Source organism: Gopherus flavomarginatus, chromosome 1 (assembly GCF_025201925.1).
Source record: "Gopherus flavomarginatus isolate rGopFla2 chromosome 1, rGopFla2.mat.asm, whole genome shotgun sequence".
NCBI classification, from domain to species: Eukaryota; Metazoa; Chordata; order Testudines; family Testudinidae; genus Gopherus; species Gopherus flavomarginatus.
This window is the reverse complement of record NC_066617.1, coordinates 365,431,513-365,456,881: the sequence shown is the minus strand read 5'-3', so window position 1 is coordinate 365,456,881 and position 25,369 is coordinate 365,431,513. Positions and strand designations below refer to the sequence as shown.

At 54.4% G+C, this 25,369-nt stretch overlaps 1 protein-coding gene across 6 annotated transcripts in view; it reads left to right on the top strand.

Moving 5' to 3' along the window:
• ARAP1 (ArfGAP with RhoGAP domain, ankyrin repeat and PH domain 1) overlaps positions 1 to 25,369 on the top strand; it is a 154,019-nt gene that overhangs the window by 12,980 nt on the left and 115,670 nt on the right. For 4 of the 6 annotated variants that reach the window (XM_050943979.1, XM_050942533.1, XM_050943209.1 and 1 more), the window contains exon 2: positions 203 to 1,009. In XM_050943979.1, the coding sequence (XP_050799936.1) occupies positions 273 to 1,009 (737 nt within the window). In that variant the 5' untranslated portion in view covers positions 203 to 272. Of the gene's footprint in view, positions 1 to 202; positions 1,010 to 9,754; positions 10,152 to 11,867; positions 12,032 to 25,369 lie in introns of those variants that run through there. The other 2 variants (XM_050944801.1, XM_050946422.1) reach the window with 2 other exon arrangements.

Below are 25,369 nucleotides of genomic sequence, written 5' to 3'. Positions count from 1 at the left end.
TGAAACAGCCCAAGGAAGAGTGGCAGGACTGGGCCTCTGTCCCCTTCCTGTTTGATGCTCTGATGCCTGTTCACTTGCAGTGCGATGTTGCATTAGTACACGGGAGGTGGGTTGGAGGCTTGGTTCCCCTTCTGCAGCGGCTGTGACCAGCTAACACTTTGCCCAGTACATTCTTACTAGCTCTTTGATTGTTTCCCTCTAGGCACGGATGCCATTTTGAAGCTCACCACGTGGCGAAGAAATGAACTGAGGTGGAGCTCCCCTGTCCCATAATGGAGGAAGGGGCGTCCCTGCCTGTGGCTGAATGGCTCAGAGCCCTTCACCTGGACCAGTACCTGGAGAGCTTTGAGAAGAATGATCTCTGGAAGGTGTCGGACTGCAGGAACCTGACAGATGGGGCGCTGACCCAGATCGGTATCTTGCTGCCGGGCCATCGTAAGCGCATCCTCTTTGGGCTCCAGAAGGCCTTCATGGAGACGCCGCCAGCCACAGAGGGGCCTGTGATAGCAGCGAGGAGGCCAGTCCCCATGAAACGCAACATTTTCCGGGTCAGCACGGATGCCGTGACTACCCAGGCAGAGCCGGAGCTCAAAGGTGACTCGGCCACGCCAGCCAGCAGGAAGTCTCCTCTTCTCACAGAGCTGGAGAACCCTGCTGGCCTCAGCCAGGTGCCCCCACCCATCCCCCCCAGACTGGGGTGTCGCCCTCCCGTCAAGTTCTCCTCAGCGTCATGTCCTGTCTCTGCTGAACTGTCCCCTGCTGTCCCCTGTCGCTCCGAACCGCCCTCCTTCACTGACTTTGCCCCTCCGCTGCCCGCTCCTCTGCCAGCCAGAGACAAGCTCTCTCTGGGGCCAGTGGTCCCTGAAGGGAAGGGGAAACCACCGCTGCCCCCTTTGCCACTGAAACGCCACCAGCTGGAGACCAAGCCCCTCTCCCTCAAGGTGCCCCCTCTGCCAAGCCGACCGCCCTTGCTGCCACCAAGGGCTTTGTCCCAGAGGACGGCCACCAGGTAAGGCGAATGGGAGAATTGGAAGGCTGGTGACTGTGGAATCGGATGCAGGCTGGGGAGGTCGAGATAGGTGCCTTCACTGAGGGCCATGTCACTTGGCTCTTCTCAGGTCTCCCGAGCTGAGCCAGGTTAGGCTGGGTCCGTGCTTGGGCGAGGGTCCTCCGAGGAAGCCCAGGGGCTGCTGGAACCATTCCTGGCCCCGTGCAGAGCTCAGGGCGCTTGTCGCCAGTCTGTTGGAGGAGCTGTGAATCCCAGCTCTGGGTCAACCAGTGCAGCCATGGGTGTGAAGTCCAGGGAGGGTCTGAGGAAGTGCCTGAGCTATGTAGATGCGCCTGCACTTCCCAAACCCGTTTTCCTAGAGACGGTGCTTAGAGCCATCGACCCAAATCTTTGTGTGTCCCCTTGAAAATGACCGTAGTGCTAATACTGGGCATCATGCAACTCAGCGACCTTTTCCACCTTGTGGCACTGGCTGAGGGACGCCTGTCTGGAAGGATGGACAGGATGCTGGGCGCCCCAAAACAGACAGTGGAGCGGAGAGGGAGCTCAATCGCTGGGTGTAGATAGAAAGGGGGTGTCCTGGGACAGGGCTAGGAGTGAGGCTTTCTCTCCATAACTGCAGCACGATGTCTTTGCCTAGTGGTGGTCACCGATGTCCCTACGGGGAGCGCACGGAGGCCACCAGATCGGCATGAGTTACTGCCGGGTGTGCAGTCCTGCTGGTATTTGCCCCATTACACACTGGTTAGCTGTGGCGCTCTGAGCTGATGCTGGGGAATGTCACTGTATAGCAGGTTGCTGACTACAGAGATGAGACTTGGATCCATGGCGGACTTCTGTGTGTGTGTGTGTGTGTGTGTTGAGTATCACAGAAATCATTGATCTCCCTCAGGAGTGGCCCTACTCATTTTGCTGAACACTTGCAGCTAAGCAAAAATAAACCAACCACATCCAGCCAATCAGCAAAGCAAAAAAAAAAATAAAAAAAAAAAAATGCAGGACGCCAATCAGAGTGGCCAGTTACTTTTGCTTCAATCAGAATGGAGAAAAAAAAATTAAAAAGTCGAGTGGCACAGCAGTGTGGCAGCACCCCTTGGAAGCTGGGCCCAGGGTGACCGCCCCACTCGCCTGCCCGCCACTAGAGCTGGCCCTGGTTTCTCGTGTGGATGGGTGGCACTGTGTGGTGTTGACTTCGCTTCCCACGAATAGGCGTTTTCTTCTCTCTCTAAATGTTATAAACTTTGTAGATCTAGTGGTTAAAGCAGAAGACTAGGACTTCTCTGGGTTTGGTGCCCAGGTCTGCCTCTGACTCAGCTGTGGGTACCTGGGCAAGGACCACGTTTTCCAGAGGCGGCCACAGATTTTTGTGTGCCCAGCTTTGGGGACCTAGCCCCATGGCTGTTGTTCAGAGGTCCGAGTGCCCAGCGCCGCCACAAATCAGGTCCTAGTAGGTCCCATCGTGGGCGCCCCAAATCTTGAAAGTTTGGGCAATAATTTTTTTGTCCAAATTCTTCACCTCTGCACTGGGGATAATAATTCTTCCCCACCACCCGGAGAGAGTGCCCAGGTCTTTGCTTGTTATTATGTATTTGTATCATCCTCATACTCGCAGCCTCGTCATGGCCCAGGAGCTCGTTGTGTTCGGCACTGCACAAACACAGAGCAAACAGGTGGTTGCTGCTCCAGGAGACAGTCCTGGTCAGCATGACAGGCTGTGGTCTCCACACACGCAGACGTGAGGCACTAGATAAAGCTCAAAGCATGGTCATTGGTAGTGGTTTAGTAGACAGAGACGTGGCCTAGTGATCTGTACACAGGACCTGGGAGGAGGGACTCCGGAGGTACAGTCTTTTTAGGAACATGTACAGCTCCTATGACAGGAATGTCTGAGGCTGTTCTGACACTGGCTCCCTCTGTAGCTTGGAGCTAGTCTCGCAACCTGCGTGCCTCAGTTTCCTCCTCTCTGCAAGGGGGATAAAGATCCTTCCCTCTCTAGTGGAGGATAATTGTGCAGTCCTTTGAACACGAACCAGCACTGAATATCGTCTTGTTATAGCGACTTTTCCCAGTTTTGTTCCTTCCTGAAAACCCCAGGAAATCTCCCTGGAAGTGGCTCACAGGGGAAGCAGAGATGCTGCAGCCATGGCTGCTGGCCTTGGATAGAGTGATTGTCTCTGCCTAGCTCAGCAGTATGTGTCTGACATGATACAGCCGTACAGGTCTTGTCTGTTTTATTTGATGTAATGCTGCTCCCTAGTGCTGAATTTGTGCAACTGACGCCTAAGATCTGGGGGATGAAAACGACACAGTAGGACAGTTAATAAATGTTCTGCAAACATTTCCGGTTGATAGTTTTAAATCTTGTAGAGAATTGGAAAGTAAATGCAGAGGGGAACTGCCTGCAAAATCAAGCTGATTCTTCCAGCAAGAGGAGCTGTCTGAAGTCACTAACCTGCCTGAGAGGTGCCCAACTTTCCCCTGTAAGGTAGCCTGAGAGAGGCATTCCGTATCTATCTAGGTATCTGTATGGTCCACATCACCAGAGCATGTGAGTGCTGAACAGTCATTGCTAGATTGTACCCTCACAATACCCTGGTAAAGTACTATCCCTGTGGGGAACTGAGGCACAGGGCGGGTTAAGTGACGTGCCTGAAGTCAGTCTCTCTCTCTCTCTCTCACAGGCAGACAGACAGGCGTAGCATCAGTTCTTTGGTAGCATTGATCCATGTTTTACTCTTACTTCTAGCTTAAACGTCAGAGAGTCCTGAAAATTTTGGACTATGGATAAGAGGGCATCATCCTGAAAACGCTGAGAAACACTGTTCTGGATCATGTTTCCTCACCGTCAGCTCGCGTCCCAGTGCCTTTGTGAGATTAGCCACAAACAAGGGGGAAGCTGGCCACGATCCCACTGACACAAACGCACAGAGCAGCTCCCAGAGCATCGGTAGTGACAAGCACGTAGGATGTGTAAGATTGCCTCCTTCCCTGTGAAACGTCACAGTGTGTATTTACTGAGCGAGGGTCTCCAGCAGGGCCGGCTCCAGGCACCAGCTCAGCAAGCAGGTGCTTGGGGCGGCCAAGGGGAAGGGGTGGCACGTCAAGCTCTTCAGCGGCAATTCGGCGGCGGGTCCCTTGGTCCCTCTCAGAGGGAAGGACCTGCCACCGAATTGCCACCGAAGAAGAAAGCAGCATAGTAGGGTTGCTGCCAATCGTGATCGCGGCCTTTCTTTTTTTTTTTTTTTCCGCTGCTTGGGGCGGCAAAAACCCTGGAGCCGGCCCTAGTCTCCAGCCTGTATTATGCAGAGAAACTGTTTTTAAAAGTGAATATATTACTAGGAAACTAAACAAAAAATGTTGACAACTAAAACCCCACAGAGCAGAGATTTGTAGGGAACACCAGGGGGTTGAGAAGGGGAGGAGAAAATGATTGAGAGCCTGTCTGAGCCTTCCGGACAGCCCTGTCGTGAGCGTGGAAATGGTGCCAGTGAGCAAAGAATTAATACAAGATATGTTAATAGTTCTTATGTGCGTAGTCATTGTTTGGTTCTGTCTGTCTAGCTACCCTCACACACACCCACTTGCCTGTCTGTCACTGTAACATTGGAGCACCTGCCACATCAATAGAGACGTCCCTGGCGGACTCTGGCTCTTCTCTCTGTTCAGGGTCAAGGCCCTGGCCGGGGTTTTTGGTTTGATTTTTTTCCTACGCTGCGTGGGTGTGTGGAGTACATGGCAGACAGACAAGGAAGGCAGGAGGACACTTAGGGCCAAGTTGTACCATCAGGTACTCACAGGCAGCTCCCCACAGAAGGTTATGGGAGATGGGTATATGCAGCTGATCGCGGAATTTGGCCTTTATGACCAAATCAGAGCTGGCGCAGGCAGGCACTGGCAATGAGGGCCAGGGGGAGCAGCAGGTCACACTGAGGCAGGATTTCTTCCATATCTATCTTGCGGGTTCCTCTAAGTTCTCCTTCGACTGCTTGTTCATGTCCATTCCAATCAGGTGTGTGTGCACTGTGTGCACAGCAGCCAGAAGATTTTTCCCCTAGCAGCATCTGTAGAGTTGGCCTGGGTGCCCCTCTGGACTCGCATCTTCATGGCACCCAATATAGGGCCCTGCCAACCTGCTGTCCCCTCGGTTCCTTCTTGCTGCCCATGATGGCTAGCTGGAACTTCCCTCGCTCTTGCTTCCGCAAGCGCCTTGAGCAGTGTGCCGTTGTATTTTGTGTATAGTTAGCAGTTTTTGTCTGAAGTTGGTAGTAGTAGGCTAAGCTTTTGTTTTGGGGGTTCCCCCCCTGTTTCTCCCCCGCCGCCAGGGCATGCCCTGGTTGCTGGGGTTCAAACCGTGTGAAGTCTGCGGAAAGTTGATACCAAAAAGTGATACTTCTTGTTTGAAGTGCCTTGGCGAGAGTCACCAAAAGGGCAAGTGCCGCATTTCTAAAGGTTTTTGGCCGAGGATCGCTAGTAGAGACTCAGGCTTATCCTCACGGAGGCAGCCATCCGCCCGCAATCCGACCCCGGGTCAGGGGAGCCTGTGTCGAGCGCCGCCTCCTCCGTGCGCAGCGTACCAGCGCTGATAGCACGCGAGTCGGCTCCTAGAAAGGAGACTAAAGACTCCCAGCACCGACACGACACCGAACATAAGACTTCTGGTAGGTGCTGATCTGTATCCCCGGTGCCTTAGAAGAAAGAGAGGCAGGAGAGGGGGCACTCTCCCCTCCTAAGCCTAAGGAGACAGCGGCAGGGAGACCTCAGCCCACCCAGCCCACTTCGGGCCTGGCAGCTCCCAGGGGCTCGTTGACTCCTGCCCCACAAGGGGTCCAGTCAAGTCCAGCCCACTACCATTCTCTGAACCGTCATGCCTGGGACATTCAACTCCCCTCCACTCCAGAGACTTCTGAGGCAGCATAGGACCTTATTTGCCTGGCGGATCTGCCTTCTCCAAGGACGGACAAGGCACCAGGTTAGCCAGGCTGCCTATTCCATCGAGGGGCAAGCGGCGATGATGTCACACCGCTCCCCATCTCCGGCCGCCCATGGAGGGGGAACCGCATCAGTCCCCAGAGGCTCAGCACTGCTCTTTGGCACCACCCAGTACTGCTCCTCTGTGGTTTTCCTTCTAGAGTCCGAGGCGGAGTCCTGTCGTTCGGAGAGGTCCAGCAGTAGGTGACACCACCAGCCTCCTCTGGCACCATGGTCACGTCAATGGCAACCACTAACTAGTGGCCCTTTTGGATGCCTTGGGCTTACCACCAGGCCTGGAGTCTGAACCAAGTGTCGAGATTCAGCTCATTGTCGATCACGTTGGCATCTGTTGCCCTTCGCAGCAACTGGCAACGACTCCTGTGCCCCCGCCTGCCGCTTTGAGCTCCGGCACCAACGATCCCAGCACCGGCAGCCTTGTCTCCATCAGCACACCAGCCCCACAAGCCTCACAACCCCGTGGGCACCAAGGGCAGTGACCAGGGCCATCGGCCAGTATTTTCGTCCTCGTCCTCCCCGAATGAGGCTGTTATGGGCACGTCAATGGCCACAGCCTTGGAGGAGAGTAGAGACCTGCCACAGTTGTTGCGCAGGGCAGCCCAGAACCTGGGGATCCAGGCAGAGGCAGTGATAGAGGATGCGGATCCCATGGGGACATCCTCGCCCCCGCTGAACCCTCGTGTATTGCACTGCCACTTATTAAAACTATAAGTGAAATCACAAAAACATGGCGGCAGATCCTGGCCTCCTGGCCCCCCACAGCAAGGAGGAATGAAAGATGCTGTTTTGTCCCCTCCAAGATGTACGAGCACTTGTACATTCACCCTCCACCCGACTCCCTGGTGGTGGATGCTGCGAACCAAAGGGAGAACCAGGGGCTCCAGGGACCCTCTCCTAAAAACCGGGAGGCCAAAAAGCTTGACTTAGTCATGAGGAAAGTCTACTCCACTGGTGGTTTGCAGCTCCGGATGGCAAACCAACAGGCCGTCATTAGCAGATACTCCTTTAACTCCTGTGGAGCGATGGCCAAGTTTGCTGAGCTGCTGCCGCCAGACTCCTGTTCTGAATTTAAGGCCTTGGCGGAGGAAGGCAAACTGATCTCTAGTGCCGCCTTGCAGGCGGCTCTCGATGGCGCAGATGCGGCCGCCCGTACCATGTCTACGGGCATGGCCATGAGGAGGTCCTCTTGGCTCCAGAACTCTGGACTGCCTCACAAAGCCCAACAGACCATCCAGGACCTACCCTGTGGAGGTCAGGCGTTGTTTTCTGAAAAGACAGACAGAAGACTGCACAGTTTAAAAGACTCGAGGGCTGCTCTCAAATCCCTGGGTATACACACCCCTGGCACACAATGCAGGCATTTCAGGCCGCAACCTTCTCTGCGGTTTTACCAGCAAAATGGACAAAACGGTTCCCGGAGGAGGAACAGGAGTGGCAGGAAGAGGCTGCACCCCAGACCAAGCCTTCTGCAGGCCAGAAACAGGCCTTTTGAAGATGTGCACGAGCACAGCTGGCCACAGACAGGCTGATGAGCGAGCCCAAGGAGCCAGTGGAGCATGGCAGTCAGCGTGGTGGTTGTTTAGTCAGGCCAGGGGGTTCGGTGGGGAGGGACAGGCTGTAGGGCAGAGCTGTAGAACTCTTGTTTCTGGGCGCTGAGCACCAAGGATGAACGAGCTCTCTGGGGGTTCATTTTGAACCTGACCCATCTCACACTGGGTCAGTGGAAGCTGGGCCAGGGCACCATGCAATCGACACACGTCTTCCTCTCAGTGTAGCGCATTTTGCTTTTAGAAACAGACACAGGAGCTGGCACCTGCGGCATTGTTTGTACAAATAGTGTCAAACTCCATGATACGCATTCTCCGGGTTACAGCGACCCTTGCATCCTGAACAACTTCACAAACCATGGACCTGGGCGCTTTCTGAAATGCAGCCAGCTCTGGGGAGGAGGGTGGCGGCTGATTGGCTCATAGCACCATGGCTGGGGAGAGAGAAATTTTAGCCAAAGATCAGTGGTAACCTAGCAGTATTTTAATGGGGAGGATCGGGGTTCCAAAAATATCCCTCTTAGCAGCAATAAACTCTGTGATTCAATAGGATTCTCTTCATTGAAACAAAAACGCTTTCTTATCCTCATAACTAAAGAGGGAGGAAACCCGAGGGAGGGAATCCACCCGGGCCAACAAGCTTATCAAGGTACTTGTTGAGGGGACAATGTATCATGTGTTCCTGAAAAGAGACTCTGCACACGTGGCTGGCGTAGTGCAGGGCTCAGTATGTGTGGGCGACTCGCAGCGTTGCAGGAATCATCCACCTTCTAAAATAATTCCAAGAACCAGCTTGCTGCTTGTTGCAACTTGGTCCACGCCAACCTGAAGCCGTGTGCAGGGGGAACTTGGAGCCCCGTGGTTCTAGCACAGAGGTGGGCAAACTACGGCCCACGGGCCACATCCGGCCCATGGGACCCTCCTGCCCGGCCCCTAAGCTCCTGTCCCGGGAGGCTAGCCCCGGCCCCTCCCCTGCAGTTCCCCCTTCCCCCGCAGCCTCAGCTTGCTCCACCACCAGTACAATGCTCTGGGCGACGGGGGCTGCGAGCTCCTGTGGCAGTGCAGCTGCAGAGCCCGGCCTCACCCGGTCTCTGTGCTGTGCGGTGGCGTGGCTGGCTCCACAATGGCAGCAACATGATGATGAAGAGCCCAATCCTGCAAGGTGCTGAGGCCCTGCTGAAGTCCGTGGCCGTTGAGGTGATCGGCATCTCTCAAGATGAGGCCCCAGGACAGCTTTAACAGTTAGGCAGAGCTTTTTCTCTGAGGTGCTTCGCAAACATCAATTAATCCTCCTCACGCCCCGGGAGGCGGGTAAGCCCCGTCTGTCTGTTTTGGGGACTGGTTCCCCCCCTTTGTTGCATTTGCAAATAGCATGTGTATGTGTGATATTGAATGCACACAGGCACTGAGACAGAACTGGCCATAGCTGGGACATCGAGGGGCTCATTCCTCACTCCAGCGACTACACGTGCTTCCAAAACTGATGTAATACAGCAGTGACCAAGCCCCTGGGTACATCTCCAAGTAAGGGGAGGGTCGAGAAGTCTCTGGGTCCTGATCACCCTGCAGGGGCTGAGTGCATTCTGGTGATCTGGGTGTTACTTTCTCCTAATACGGCTACCCGTCTGATACTTATTTCCTATTGTAGCCAGCGACATTCATGTGATTCACATGCTCCGAACCATCATCCCAGCCCTGTGCCCCAAACACACAGAGACAGAGGGCTCAAGTCTCTTCTGCTGTTGGACCGAGCTTGACCCTTTTTTTTGCAGAGGTGTAAATGCGCTCTTGTCCTTCAGCACCTGCAGGCAAACCGCTCTGCTGCCTCAGCTGCTGTTCATAGGTGTCCCAAGCTCTGAATGTAACCAAGCAGCCTCTCCTGCTGCTTATCACCCTCAGCAGTGAAAGTAGCAGGAGTCATGCTGGTTTTATAGCCTCCCAGGCAGGGCGTGAAGACAATCCCTGCCCTTTGAGTTATCCACAAGAAGCGAATCTGTGGGATATGGTTACTCCGTTAATCAGTACCTCTGGATTTCCCAGTGCCCCCTGTATCTGCCCTTCAGCTTGACCTGGGACTGGCTGTGTTTGTGTGTCATTGTACAGTGTTGAAGAAATAAATACCAATAAGATAGATGGCCCTTTAAATTCAGGCTGTGGGGGCTAGTAATCTAAATCTTGGTCTGTTGTGCTTCTTGGCAGCCATGGTAACCTCTCTTTATACTGTGGTTGGTGGTAAGCAGCCAGCAGCGCAACAGTGCAAGGTCTGGGAGGTGTCACTTTTTGGGGGTGAGAGGAGGAAGTATTAGACCCAATGAATTCTGGGTGGCGTTTTTTTTTTCTTGCTTTGGTGGGCCTGCTCTTTCAGGAAGTATTGTGCAGCTCAGAGAGAAGATCAGCCCGGAGACAGAGAGCGAGGCCGTGGGATGTGTGTGCGCGCTGGAGGACTTTCTGGACAGCCAGTGCCTTGTGTGAAGTTTGCAGAGAGAGTGTGAGTGGGGGCAGGTTTCTTGCAGACTCTCCAGCTGGAAGTATAAAAGCGCATTGTGTTTTGTTTTCCCGGCTGTAACCCAGAGACAGGGATGAGAATCTCACCGCAGCCTTCCCAGGTGAGGACTAGGGTTTGAATTTTGCATGATGAAATGCAGGGTTTGTAAAATTAGCAGCTGAGAGACTGTCTGGTGGGGGTGGGGGAGGTGCATTCTGCATTTCAACAAGGTTTCTTTCCATTTCCTTATCCACATAGTAGTTTTTCTCTCTCTCTCTCTCTCTCACTTTCTTTTCATCTTTCTGCCAGTGGGTTGTTTTGCTGATCCTATCTACAGCTATTTTAAATCCTTAGTGGCTGAATAATTGCACAAGGGTTGTGAAAAAGTATCTGTGGAAGCATTAATCTATGTAAGAACCTACTAACAGCCACTCTGGGTCAGACCGATGATCCATCTAGCCCAGTATCCTGTCTCTGATGGTGGCTGGTGCTAGATGCTTCAGAGGGAATGAACAGAACAGGGTGATTTTCGAGTGATCCATCCCCTGTCGTCCACTCCTATCTTCTGGCATCCAGAGGTTTAGGTATACGCACAGCCCGGGGTTGCGTCCCTGACCGTCGTAGCTAATAGCCATTGATGGACCAATCCTCTATGAATTTATCTAATTCCATTTTGAACCCATTTATGCTTTTGGTGATGATACTACATTCTACTTATCTACTACAATGTACTGGTTAGAATTTGCCCCCAACAACGTCACTTTGAAGCAACTGGTGACTATGGGAGACAGGAGACTGGGCCAGATGGACCACTGGGCTGATCGCGTAATGCTGTATTCCGGTATTGCTGCCTCCTGGGGAAATGATAGATTATCGATTGCTTTTAGGTTGCTCTGATATCAGGCACGTTCATTGCTCGTTGTGTGTCCGTGGTGTCCTTGCTCCTGGCTGGGGACAGAAAGAGTGGAATTGCTAGGCAGGACCCTTCTGGGTATGACTTACCATCCTGTAAAGGAATTGGGTAACTTCAAAGGTTCCCATCTGTGGAAAGGAATTGATTAAATTCCACAAGTCATTGGTTTCCATGTGTCTCGCCGCCCAAATCACCTTAGATAGCAACAGGGCCTGGTTCTGAGCTGCCATTCAGATCTGTCACTAGCCGAAGAGAACCTCGGCAGGGGGACCAGCAGCACCCATCCCATTGCTCTGGGCTTCCTTTGCCTAAGACATGTTTGGTTGTGGGGGAGGGATAGCTCAGTGGTTTGAGCATTGGCCTGCTAAACCCAGGGTTGTGAGCTCAATCCTAGAGGGGGCCATTTGGGGATTGGTCCTGCTTTGAGCCAGGGGTTGGACTAGATGATCTCTTAAGGTCCATTCCAACCCTAATGATCTATGATTCTATGACCCCAAAGTGGCTTAGACTTACTGGGGTCTGGGGATGAAGCCCAAGTACCAAAGCCAAAGCATGAGGGCCTCAGCCCTGAGTGGCGAGGCTCAGGTTACAGGCCTTTAGCCTGAGGGCCTCAGCCCTGAGTGGCAGGGCTCAGGTTACAGGCCCCTTGCCTGGGGCTGAAGCCCTTGCACTTCAGCTTTGGCCCCTGGGTCCAGAGCGTGGGGCTCAGGCTTTGGCCCTTCTGGGGTCATGTAGTAATTTTTGTTGTCAGAAGGGGGTCACGGTGCAGTGAAGTTTGAGAACCTGTTTTAAGAACATCCGCAGTGTTTCTGGGTTCTTTCCAAGCCGCCCGGTCAGTCTTCTCATGCCATTATCTTCTCTCCTAACCCCGAGGGAGGCCTGGGGCTGTAAGAAGAGGGTTAACAGGATTCTTGCTCTGAGCAGGGAGGCAGATGTGCGAGAACAAAGGGAGCCCTGTTCGAGGCTGCAGAGCCAGCCAGGCCATGTCTGGGGCCTTTCTGCGCTGGTGCTCTCTCTGCTGCGTTGCCATCGTGGTGCGCTGTTTTCCTGTCCTTGGCTCGATCTGCTTCTTGTGACCTCTGCTGGAGGTGAGCTGACCTGTAACATCCTCGGTGGTTTCATCTGGTGGCAAAAAGGGGAAGAGGACAAGCATCTGTTCTCCAGGAATTTGCTCCGTCCAGTTACAAATGACTCCAGCTGCCGGTACTGGTTGGTAACATGTGCCAGTGGTGATGGCTGCGCCTGGGCGCTGCGATCGTGGGTGCTTTGGAAATGCATGATGTCAAAGGGCCAGACCTCCAGCCTGTGCCGAGGGCAGTACGCTGGGCGGCTCTGTCTGCTCCTACCTCGGGGCCCCGCTGCCACCTGTGCAGGGAGCCCCAAGGAGCTGTGCTCTGCCTCCCTGACTGGGTGCATTCCTCTACACTTCCCCATGCCCAGTTCCCCCACACCACAGGGGCTGTGTCTGTCTCCAACAGAGTAAATGTGCATTCCATAGTCAAACTGAATGTGGGAAGGCAGCCAGCAGCTACTTCCCTTTATCAGCCCCATCCTGAGCACAGGACCCTGTGTGTCTCGCCAGAACCAGCCCGGGCCTTGGCAGAGGACAGGTTTTCAGTCCTCCCGGCGACAGCGATGGGCTGCCTAGACTTGTCCCTATCAGGGTGTGACTGAGCAGCAGGAAGCCAGCTTGTCCTGGATTTGTGTCTGATGATCAATAGAGGAATTTTAATGGTAGCCTGGACAGTAGGGTGACCAGACAGCAAATGTGAAAAATTGGGATGAGTATGGGGGGTAATAGGAGCCTATATAAGAAAAAGACCCAAAATGCAGGATTGTCACTATAAAATCGGGACATCTGGTCACCCTAGTGGACAGACACGTATTTTTTACAAATGCAGTACCCCAGCTGTGGAGTAACAGCCCAGTCCAGTGGTGGGGCTGGGCCCTGGGCCGGATTCGGGTCTCACACCAGTGGAAAATGGGAGTGGGTGAGATCAGAGTCAGGCCCATTATGTGTTTAGAGCAAGGACTCCTGGGACCTATTCCCAGCTGTATCACAGACTGACTGTGACCTCAGGCCAGTCACTTAACCTTTTGTTGCCCTCTTTCCCCCATCTGTAAAATGGGCTTGCTGTTACCTCGCCTTAGTATAGTAACTCCGCCCTTAACACCGTCCCGGTTAACATTGTTTTGTTGTTACCTTGCTGATCAATTAGAGAACATGCTTGTTTCAAGTTGTGCAATGCTCCCTTATCACATTGTTTGGCAGCCGCCTGCTTTGTTCACTGCTTGCAGGAAGAGCGGCCCGTTGGAGGTAGCTGGTGGGCTTGGAACCAGGGTGGGCCTGCAGCCCCCCTATCAGCTCCCTGCTCCCATAAGTTCCCAGTGCGACAGTAGCCCAGCAGGCTGGCAATTGTCGGACTGTTTAGCTGTCCCTCCCCACACCGTGGTGTGCTGCTCCTGCTCTCTGCCTTGGAGCTGCTCCTGGGAGCAGGGCCAGCTCCAGGCACCAGCCCAGCAAGCAGGTGATCGGGGCAACCCGTGGAAAGGGGCGGCACGTCCGGCTCTTCAGCGGCGGGTCCCTCACTCCCTCTTGGAGCGAAGGACCCGCTGCCAAATTGCTGCCGAAGACTGAAGCGGCGGTGGTAGATCGACTGCCGACGTGCCACAGATCATGATCGCAGCCTTTTTTTTTTTTTCTGCTGCTTGGGACGGCAAAAACCCTGGAGCTGGCCCTGCCTAGGAGTATGGTGACCAGACGTGCTGATAAAATTGGGACTGTCCCGATATTTAGGTGTTTGTCCTGCGCCTCGACCAATCTTTGGTCGGGATGCAATTTGTCCCAAAAGTTCACTCCGCCGGCAGCACTGAGTTGTTTTTTGCTGTGCTGGCAGCACTCGGCCTTTTTTTTTTTTTGGCTGGCGGACAACAACAACCCCCTTACTCCCCCCCGGTGTCGCAATATTTTCTTCCTCTTATCTGATCACCCTATCTGGGAGCCTCCTGCTTGCTGTGCGGCGGGCGGGGGGCACGAAGAGGGGTGCTAATGTTAGGGTGTTCCGCTCCTGCCCCCTGTTCCTGTATCCAGTGGTCCCTAATGCGGTGCTCGCGGGCACCATAGTGCCCTCTGGGGCATTTATGTGCTCCCGCCTATTGCTCAGGAGGGGAAAGAAGCCGCAGCCCTGTGGTTTCCGGGGACAGAAATCTCCAGGGCTATGGGCGCTGGTGCTCTCTGTCCCCAGCAGGTGTGGGGCTGCTGCTGCTTCCGGCCCCGCGCCTACCAGGGACAGAGAACTCCAGGGCTTAGGCACCGGTGCTCTCTGTCCCCCGCAAGTGCAGGGCTGCGGCTTAGCCAGAGAGAAGCTGCGGCCCCGTGCCTGCCAGGGACAGAGAACTCCAGGTCTGCGGGTGCCGGTACTCTCTGTCCCTGGCAGGCTTGGGGCCGCGGCTTCTCTCTGGCTTCAAGAAGAGAAGCCGCGGTCCCGCGCCTGCTGGGCACAGAGATCTCCAGGGCTGTAGCCACTGGTGTTCTCTGTCCCCGGCAGGTGCGGGGCCTGCCTAGTGCCCAGCAGGGGAAAGATGTCAGGGCCCCCCGTCTGCTGGGGACAGAGTCCTCCGGGGTTGCAGGCTGCGCAGCTTCTCTCAGGCTTCTCGATGCACTGCCCAGAACTGCTGCCAAAAAACAAAACAAACAAAAAAACGCTCCCCCTCTGCAGAATAGACTGAATGCTGCCCTGTAGCACGTGCTGACACAGGCACCTGCTTGCTCCACTGGTGTCTGGACCTGGCCCTGTATGTGAGTATCCTTCCTGCACTGATATGGCTGTTTTCTTGTGCTTTGCAATTTATTATTTTTTTAACATTTTGCTCCAAAATGAGTGGCTCAGATAAGAGACAGCATACGTATTATTTCAACCCAGAGTGGGAAGAATATTAAATATGATGTTTTTCATATTATTTAATGTATAAATACAAAATAAGCCTTGAAAAATTGTTGGCGCCTGCTACACTCTTCTGAAAACATGAATGTGCTACTGGCCACAAAAAGGTTGGGGACCACTGCTGTACCTCATCTCCACAGAGCAGTGTGGGGACACAACAGGGCTCAGGACGGAGGGAGCTTGCTGGCGGCAGCTGCTGTCTCAACTAGCTGATCTACTTAAAAAGGCAATGTACGTAGAGAGGGGTCAGGGTACTTAAAGGGGTAATGCACAGCTGTCACACACACAGTGTCTGTGTCTGTCTACACGCATGCACGCGCACACACACGCACGCGCACACACACACACACACACACACACACACACACACACACACACACACACACACACACACACACACACAGTGTGTCCCTGTCTCTCTCCTATGCTGTGTCTCCTCCCTCCATTCGTGCTGCCTTGTAGAGTGTGAGGCTACATTAACAGCAGCGTGTTAACCCCCGAGGGCTCAGCCGAGTGCTAGTTGATCATTTAGCAGTAAGGCATTCCCTGGGAAACATCCCACCCTCTGACTCCACCACCTCAACCAAGCTTCACAATCATCATAACTGTGTACCAGTATAAATTGTTTGTTTAAAACATATACTCTGTGTGTGTGTATATATATATATATATATAATATAGTCTTTTGTCAGGCAATTTTTTTCCCCTGGAACCTAACCCCCTCATTTACATTAATTCTTACAGGGAAATTGGATTCACTTAACATCGTTTTGCTTAAAGCAGCATTTTTCAGGAACAGAACGACAACGTTAAGTGAGGCGTTACTGTGGAGTTACCGTGTAGCGCCTTTGCGGTTAGGACTGAATTAACATCTCGGGAGGCAGGGGATTACACACTTCGTACAGCTGGGGAAGCAGAGAGGAGAGGACTTGCCCAAGCTTGTGGAAGTGCCGCAGACAGGACATAGGGTTCTCAGCCCACTGCAGACAGTATCTTTCTAATGTTTCTAATGGGAGGGAGAAGGTGGTTGTAGGAGACTTAATGAATCTGATGTCTGTGAAGTGCCTTGGAAGGAAGATGCTGTGGAAATGCTAAGGGGCATTTATTATTAATAGGCACTGGGCAGAGGCTGAGATCCCACAGGGCTAGTTGCATTGGACGCTGCCTCATTGTGTGTCTCTGGTCTCCTAGGGCTACACACAGGGGTGGTGAGTTGTATGGGCCCCTGGTGCCTGGGGTCCTGCAATATTCAGGGCCCTGGGGGCCTGGCTCCCCCAGTGTTCAAGGCCGAGTCTCTCCCCCTGTCCTGCCTGCTGCCCCCACACGCCTCCCATGAGTGTCTTTGGGCAGCAGGCGGCTGCCCCCTGCTGCTCCACGCTGCACTCCCTTGCCGGTCGCTGCTGGCTCGGAGCGGCGCCAGCGGCAGGCTGACTGCTGTGCCTGTGGAAGGAGGAGGCGAGGAGGCGCAGTGGGATGGCAGGTGACTCCAAGGGACCTCCTGAGCAGCAGCCTGAGGCTTGGGTGAGTGTCATGCCAAGGGGGAGTGGGAGAAGACAAGAGTCCCTCCCATGGAGCTCACTGCTGCCAGTGGGGAGAGGGCTGCAGGGAGTCCTCCTCTCTGGTCACAGCCCCGGGGCAGCCTGCCTGCTGCACCCCAAAGTTTGAACTCCTCATCCCCGGCCCAGCTCCATCCCAGACCCCGCACCCTCAACCAGAGCCCTCACCCCCCAACCCTCTACCTCAGCCCTGAGCCCCTTCCTGCACCGAGAACCCCTCAGCCCTGGCCCCATTCTTTGCGTAGGAGTTGGGATTTTTCTCCTTTGTTCTTTATATGTGGTCCTTAGGGGTGCATTGCTGTGGGTGCTACACTGTCTGACTTGCAAGCCTTGTCTGCACTGGGTTATTTTACATCAACATAGCTGCATTTGTGCAGGCCCCTAGTGTAGACAATCCATGCCCAGTTAACCATGACTTGTGCTGGCGCAGTTTATCTCCGTGTGAAACTCCAGTGTGGACAAGCCCTTAGTAAGATGAAAACTCCACTTTATCTAAAATAGTTCTATAAAAACAAACCCTTAAGACCCACAGAAAAATGTTCCCCCTGTTATTCTTTTAAATTGCATTGAAAACACTGGTTTCACAGCAAGGACAAATTTCCATCAGGTGTTCGCAACCCAAACGTCACAGCACTGAGAACTCGGAAGCACCTTAATTGATTTTCATTCTCCAAGATAAGAGCTGCGCAGACTGTGAGAGAGTCATAAATAGGTACAGAAGTGCTTGTTGACAATATCTGGCTTACAGGCTAGCCATGTTCCCAGTAATAGAGTTTTGCCTTTACCTCCCTGTGCACATTTATGAAGATTTACCCTTTTAGATTCCTTTCAGCTTGGCTACTAGGCTGAAATATTTGTATAATAATTAAAACAACAAATCCAGTTAAATCACTGTACGTCCCCAGTAGTAAAGCTCTGCACAGCCATGCCAGTAATCCAGTTCTGTCTGCTCTCCAACCTGGGAGAGGAAAGGAATCTTACCTCTCATCCCCACCCCCACCCCCACCCCAGAGCCTTCACCCCCAGCCAGAGCCCTCATCTCCCAATACCTCAACCTGCTGCCCGAGCCCTGAGCCTCCTCCTGCACTGTGAACCCCACAGCCCGAACCCTTCCCACGCACCAAACCCCTCAACCCCAACCCACACTCCAACCCTTTCCCCCAGCCCTGAGCCCCCTCCTGCACCATGGACCCCTCAAATCCAGCCCCACCTCAGAGCCCACACCCCCTGCCAGAGCCCTCAACCCCCACACCCCAACTTGCTGCCCCAGCCCTGAGCCCCCTCCTGCACCATGAGCCCCCCATCCCTGTCCCCACCCCACAGCCCGAGCCCTTCCTACACCCCAAACCCGTCAACCCCAACCCACACTCCAACCCTTTTCCCCAGCCCTGAGCCCCCTCCTGCACCATGAACCCCTCATCCCCGGCTCCACCCCAGAGCCCACACTCTCAGCCAGAGCCCTCACTCCCAACACCCCAACCTGCTACCCTAGTCCTGAGCCCCCTCCTGCACTGTGAACACCTCATCCCTGGCCCCCACCCTGCAGCCCCAGCCCCTCCCATGCTCCAAGCCCCTCATCTCCAGCCCCACTCCAGAGCCCATACCCCCATCCAGATCCCTCACCCACCACACCCAACCCGCTGCCCCAGCCCTGAGCTCCCTCCTGCACTGTGAACCCCCCATCCCTGGCACCACCCCACAGCCCTCACCCCCACACCCCAAACCCCTCACCCCCAGCCCCATCTCAGAGCCTTCACCCTCAGCCAGAGCCCTCCTCCCCCAATACCCCAACCTGCTGCCCCATCCCTGAGCCCACTCCTGTACCGTGAACCTCTCATACCCAGCTGTTTTTTTTTCACCCTCATGATGAGGATGGGCCAGTAGATCTTGTGTCCGGGCTTGTAAATGTTCATAATGATTTGGCGAGGCTGCGTACAAGGGCAGCTATGTGGTGATGGTCTCTCTCAGTGCTGCCCCTAGAAATCCACTCTGTTTACACATGAGAAGATGTGTTTTCCGGCTTGTCAGTGTCACAGAATCCTGCCTTCTGGGTTCTCAAGCTGGGTAATTCCTGTCTCATGCCTCACAACCAGGAATAGACATCACGTGTTTGGGATTTCACTGCTGCCGATCCAGGGAGAACAGAATCTCGTTTGCTTTCTCGTGTCTCTGTCGGCTCTGCAGAGCGAAGGGGACTGGCCACTCAGTTGTGCCTCTACAGATGTGAGTCAGGGGGCTCAGAGGGAACCGAGGTAGGAAGGGGCAGTTGCTACAGTCACATCTCTGACAATACCCATGCTTTCTAGGCCTGCACTGGTGATTGCAAATACTTTTTCTCTGCTCTGTGGTCCCTTGAGAGGAAGTCCATGTGGCTCGCTGCCCAGACTTCATTGCCCCGCAGGCTGCAGCTGATGAGCTGCAGTCCCTGCTCTGTGTTAGCAGGAGCCAGACATCTTCAGTGATTCTTATTGTGATTCTTATAAGTGATTCTTATTGACTTACTGCTTTACCGCTCTGCAAAGCGAACCAATGGAAGGGAGGTGGTGCTAAGAGTGGTCCGGATCCTGAGCGACTCAGCGTTTGCCCAGTCCTTACTCGGCCCCAGCTCCCACTTCGCTGGTGTAAGGTCGGCGTAAACAGGCTTTAGCCCTGGGAGAAGAGATGATCCTTGCATGGTGCCCTGAAGGCCTGGATGTTTGGGCTGTTTTGGATCAAAGGCAAGGAGCCCCTCCTGGAGAAGGCCCAGCCCGCGGCCTCCTCTTTGTAAGCCGAGGAGATCCTGTTAGAGCAGCATGGCTGGGCTTGGGGGAAGGAAGTCTCTCAGCAGGCAGGTCCTAGCCCTCAAGAGTGGGCCAAGTGCATCCCTGGTGTACATACGTCTGTTGAAGTGAGCTGAGTCACACCAGAGCTGGATTTGGCCTCCTGCCTCTGGGTCAGAGAGCACTGTGCGCTGCCTCTCAGATTCACCCCCCATCAGTAGTGTTGCACCCACTTGTACCAGGAACTAATTTGGCCCTGGCACCATTTGTTTAGGGCTTGATCCTTGGGTCACCTGGTGCCTTGCTCACCAATAGCTATTCTGGACTCAGTGGGGTGACTGGTGGACAGAGCAGCACAAGGGTCAGGGCAGAAAGGGGCAAAGCCTGATCCCCCGTGCAGGCATGGTTGGTAAAATGGGGTCCCCAGGCTTGTGGGGCTGCTGCTCCTGCCTTAGAGGCAGCAATATGCCCAGCCGGCAGGTCTTCTGCCCCTGCCCATAGAGCAGTGGTTCTCAATCAGGGGTCCTGGGCCACCTGGCGCGTGGTGTGGGGCCCCAGGCAATTGCCCTGCTTGCTACCCCCTAACGCTGTGGTTCTCAAACTTTTGTAGTAGTGACTCCTTTCACACAGCAAGCCTCTCTGAGTGCAACCCCTCTTATAAATTAAAAACACTTCTTATATGTTTAACCCCATTATAAATGCTGGAAGCAAAGCGGGGTTTGGGATGGAGGCTGACAGGTCGCAACCCCCCATGTAATAACCTTGTGACCCCCCGAGGGGTCCCAACCCCCAGTTTGGGAACCCCGGCTCTAATGTCAGCCCTGGCTTTTGTATGCAGAAAACCAGCTGTTGTGGCACAGGTGGGCCGGGGAGATTTTATAGCATGTTGGGAGGTCTCAGAAAGAGCAGGCTCTGGGGGTGCTGGGTTGCTGTGGAGCTGGTTCTGGGGGTGCTGGTTTTGAGGAGGAGGCATTGTGGTGGTACCCTGGGGAATGGTGTTGCCACTGCCAGGTGTTTTTTACTGTGTTGCCTGCGCAGGCCCCACCCAGGAGCCTGATCTGCCCCCTCCAGCTCCTTGTAGTACCCAGTCTGTCTGCTTCTCTTTTTGCAGTGCCGGGGTGCATCGCTTCGCCCCTTCCCCCTTCCATTTATATGCAAGTATCTCTGCGCCTGACTGTGTGCTTGTATGCCCCATTAGCAAGGACTTCCCCTCTGTATCCCCAAGTTCGCTGAGCTGAGGCCGGTAGCAATACCAACCCCCTCCTCCCCAGCACACTTCACCTCCTGTGAACCTAACCAGACTTCAACGTCAGCTTTCGGAAGCTGAAATGTCGGTGCCCTGATGTCAAAGCATGATTCTGCAGGGCTGACCTTTGCCCTTCTGCTGTGGTTTGCAGACACCTACCTCCCAGTTCTGACCCCTTCCTTCCCCTCGGGCTTGCCGTTGAGCAGCCCACAGAGAAGATGCTTTATCTCGTGTTTGTGGTCATCTGCTCCCATCAACTGCTGAAGGCTGGGGTGTTCAGCAATTCAGCAACAAGGAGACTGCATTTCAACAGCTGTAAGTGTTTCACACTCCCCATGATGGCTAGCGGTAAAATTCAGGGCATGGCTGAGGTCCAGTGCCTGGATGTCGGAAAGATTCAGGGAGGCTTTTGAGAGAGATGAGTTAATGACTGGTGCTAATGCTGCTGGTAGTTGGACGTGGACTAAGGCGAGATCCTTAGAACCTGGTCAGAGGGGGCCCACAGGTAGTGCAGGACACAGCTGGCTGACTTGTTGGCCTAAGCTGGGCCGGCTGTGCCGCCTCCACCTGGAGGGAGTAGTATGGGTTGGAGGAGGGAAATAATGGATCCGGGGAAGCTGGACTAGGAAAAAGCCCACTGGGTTGAGAGGAAGAGTCTGTAGGGGAAGGGAGAAGTGTTTGAGAAGGAAATGTCCCTTTCCCCTAGGAGACCTTGAGGATTGGGTGGTTCTAACAGGGGCAGCTCTAGGCATTTTGCTGCCCCAAGCACGGCAGGCAGGCTGCCTTCGGCGGCTTGCCTGCGGAGGGTCTGCTGGTCCTGTGGCTTTGGGGGACCTCCCGCAGGTGTGGGAGGTCCCCCAAAGCCGTGGGACCAGTGGACCCTCTGCAGGCACGCCTGCAGGAGGTCCACTGAAGCCACAGGACCAGCGGACCCTCTGCAGCCATACCGTCGAAGGCTGCCTGCCTATCGCCCTCACGGCAACCAGCAGAGTGCCCCCCACGGCTTGCCACCCCAAGCACGTGCTTGGCGTGCTGGGGCCTGGAGCCAGCCCTGGGTTCTAGGCTCCAGTCAGCAGTGATCCAGTGATGTAGTAACCCACTGTTTATAGAGCAGGGAGAAGATGAGCAATGGGCAAACCTCGGGGGATTGGTTCAGATAAAGGTTTGGGTTCTTCTCCAAGCCACTCTAAGAACCTGGCCCACAGAACAGCACCTTTCATCTGGGAGTGCGTCACTAACCCTGTACAGACAGCACATTGGGAATGCAGCCGTCTCCAGGGTGGAGGGCAGCCCCTAGCCAGCCCAGGCACAGTTCAGCAGTGGCTGGAAAAGGGATGTTTTGGCCATGAGTGAGACACTAGCCAGGTGCCTGTGCTTATATTGCCTTCGGGAGGTTGGCCCCAGTGGCACAGAGTTACTCCATTAGCTCCGGTGGAACAGGCTGGTTCTTTCAGTGTGGAAAGCTCAGGACCATGGTGTTTGTATGCGTATGTGGCCACAGCTTGTTATGCAAGGATGCTGGGGCCAACCTCCTAGTCTTACGAAAAGTGCCCTGCATGTCCAGGCAGCATAGCCAGAAGCTCGGGTTGGAAAGTCCCCGCCTGTGGAAAGCCCTGTGGAATTCACTGCAGCCACCTCCCAGAGCCGGAGGGCTGGAATGAGCCAGTCAGCCTCTTCAGCTGGGCTTCCACGGAACATGGGTATTTTAAACCTGATGCTTATCAACTATGCCATCCCCCAGGCTTGCCCCACTGAACCTTCCTTCCGGGCAGTGGCTGCAGAGTTCACAACAGAACTGGTGATGTTTTTCTCTCTTTGACCTTGGTGGCCTTCAGAGCAGCTGCAGCAGAAGAACTAGTCAGCCTGTACTGTGTTTAAAGGGACACAATCACAGAGCATAGACACAGCATCTCAACTGTCTGAGAACTGTTAGCGTCTAGTTAGAAATGGAGCCAGTACAGTTAAATGCTTATCGTTGGTCTGTGATCCCAGCCTGCAGGTGCAGCTATGAAGAGGACAGGCCATTTAAAAAAAAAGTCTGAAAATTCCTTAAAACCACTTAGAATATAATGCTGAATAAAAATGACATTCCCTGCATTTCAGTTTACTAATTTCTGGATTAAAAGACCAGAGTTTGGAATTTCATCCCTATTAATCTCCTGCCAAAACACCATGGAACCACTTGGCACCAGCCAACTCCACCTCTGTTAACAATGACCTGTGGGAAGGATATTATTTTAATTGGGTGTGTGGCCTTTGACATGATGTTTTTACCAGGTGTTATGTGAAACTCTTAAGTCTAGATCTAGTCTTTTAAGGAAGAAGTTTGTGATGCAGTAGGGACTGTCTGTGTGGGGAGTGGGAGAGGAGGGGAGGACTTTAGGAGATGGACGATGCCAGAGCCTGTAACCTGAGCTAGGTAAGGGAGGGGAAAGGTCAACACCTTTGCCCGGGAAGGGGACAAAGGAAGGGAGTGGCAGGAGGGAAGCAGTTGGAGTTTGGGCTTGGGGCTGTGTGGGTGGAATTCAGGGTATCCTAGCTAGGATCCAAGCACCCTGAAAGCCCAGAAGGACTCGGTGGAGGGGTCCTGACTGTGCCTGCAAGCTCTGCTGTAACCTGTGTTCCTGTTGTCCAATAAACCTTCTGTTTTACTGGCTGGCTGAGAGTCACTGTGGGTCCCAGGAAGAGGGGTGCAGGGCCGGACTCCCCCACACTCCGTGACAACTGGTATCTCTCCCCCCTTCGAGACTGAACTGAGCGGGGTCACTCTGCCCAGTGACCTGGGGAAGTTCAGGGTCCCCTCTCCGGGACAACGCATCCGCTGTCAGGTTGGCACTTCCCTTCACATGGACCACGTCCATGTCATAGTCCTGCAGGAGCAGGCTCCACCTCAGGAGCTTGGCGTTGGCTCCTTTCATCTGGTGCAGCCAGGTCAGGGGAGAGTGGTCGGTGTACACGGTGAAGTGTCGCCCAAAGAGATATGGCTCTAGCTTCTTAAGGGCCCACACCATGGCCAGGCATTCCTTCTCGATGGCCGCGTAGCTTTGTTCCCGGGGTAGCAGCTTCTTACTCAGGTACACGATGGGGTGTCTCTCCCCCTTTTCATCCTCCTGCATTAACACCGCCCCCAGTCCCGTGTCTGAGGCATCGGTGAACACCATAAAGGGTTTGTCAAAATCTGGGTTTGCCAGAACTGGGTCGCTAACCAGAGCCTCCTTCAGCGCCCGGAAAGCCTCCTGGCACTGCTCAGTCCAGATCACCTTGTCTGGCTTCCCCTTTTTGCACAGTTCAGTGATGGGGCCGGCTATGGCACTGAAGTGGGGCACGAACCTTCGATAGTACCCCGCCATCCCAATAAAGGCCTGGACCTGCTTTTTGGTTTGGGGAGCAGGCCAGTCTCTGATCACCTCCACCTTGGCTGGTTCCGGCTTCAGGCAGCCGCTCCCCACCCGATGGCCCAGGTAAGATACTTCAGCCATCCCCACCTTGCACTTCTCAGCCTTTACTGTTAACCCAGCCTTTCGGAGTCGGTCCAGGACTTGTTTAACCTGGGACACGTGGTCCTCCCAGGTCTGGCTGAAGACGCAGATGTCATCAATATACGCCACGGCAAAACTCTCCATCCCCCTCAGTAGCTGATCCACCAGGCGCTGGAAGGTGGCCGGCGCTCCCTTGAGGCCGAAGGGCAGGGTCAAAAACTCATAGAGCCCCAGAGGGGTGATAAAGGCCGATTTCAGCCTGGCATCTGCGTCCAGCGGCACTTGCCAGTAGCCTTTGGTAAGATCCATAGTGGTGAGGTACCGTGCACCTCCCAGCTTGTCTAGGAGCTCGTCAGGCCTGGGCATAGGGTAGGCATCAGATACAGTGATGGCATTGAGCTTTCGATAGTCCACACAGAACCGGATTGACCCATCCTTCTTGGGAACCAGCACTACTGGCGAGGCCCAAGGGCTGGAAGACGGCTGGATCACCTCCAAAGCCAGCATGTCCCTGACCTCTCTTTCAAGATCCTGGGCAGTTTTACCAGTGACCCGAAAAGGGGAGCATCTTATAGGGGGGTGTGACCCGGTCTCCACCCGGTGGACAGTCAAATTAGTGCGTCCAGGCTGGTTGGAAAACAGCTGTCTGTACAGATGCAGCACCCCTCTGATCTCAGCGTGCTGGCCCGGGGTCAGCTGATCAGAGAGGGGAATCGCCTCCAGGGGGGAACCAGTTTTTGTCCCAGGGAATAGATCCACTAAGGGGTCATCTCCCTGCCCCTCCCAATGTCCACACACGGCCAACACCACATTCCCCCTGTCATAGTATGGTTTCATCATGTTCACATGGTACACCCGACGGTGATGTGCCCGGTTTGACAGCTCCACCACATAGTTTACCTCATTCAGTTGCTTGATAACCTTGAAGGGCCCTTCCCAGGCGGCCTGGAGTTTGTTTCTCCTCACGGGGATGAGAACCATCACCTGATCCCCGGTGGCGAAGGCACGGGCTCGTGCTGTGCGGTCATACCAGACCTTCTGCCTCCTCTGGGCTCGGGCCAGATTCTCCCTGGCCAGGCCCATGAGCTCGGCCAGTCTTTCCCGGAAGGTCAGGACATACTCCACCACTGACTCTCCCTCGGGAGAGGCCTTCCCCTCCCATTCGTCCCTCATCAGGTCTAGGGGCCCCCTCACCCGCCTTCCATACAACAGTTCGAAAGGTGAAAACCCAGTAGATTCCTGGGGTACCTCCCTGTACGCAAACAGCAGGTGAGGTAAGTACTTGTCCCAATCTTGCGGATGCTGGTTCATAAATGTTTTTAGCATCATCTTCAGCGTCCCGTTGAACCTTTCTACCAGCCCGTTGGACTGGGGGTGATACGCTGAGGCCCAGTTGTGCTGGACCCCACATTTCTGCCATAAGGACCGGAGCAGGGCCGACA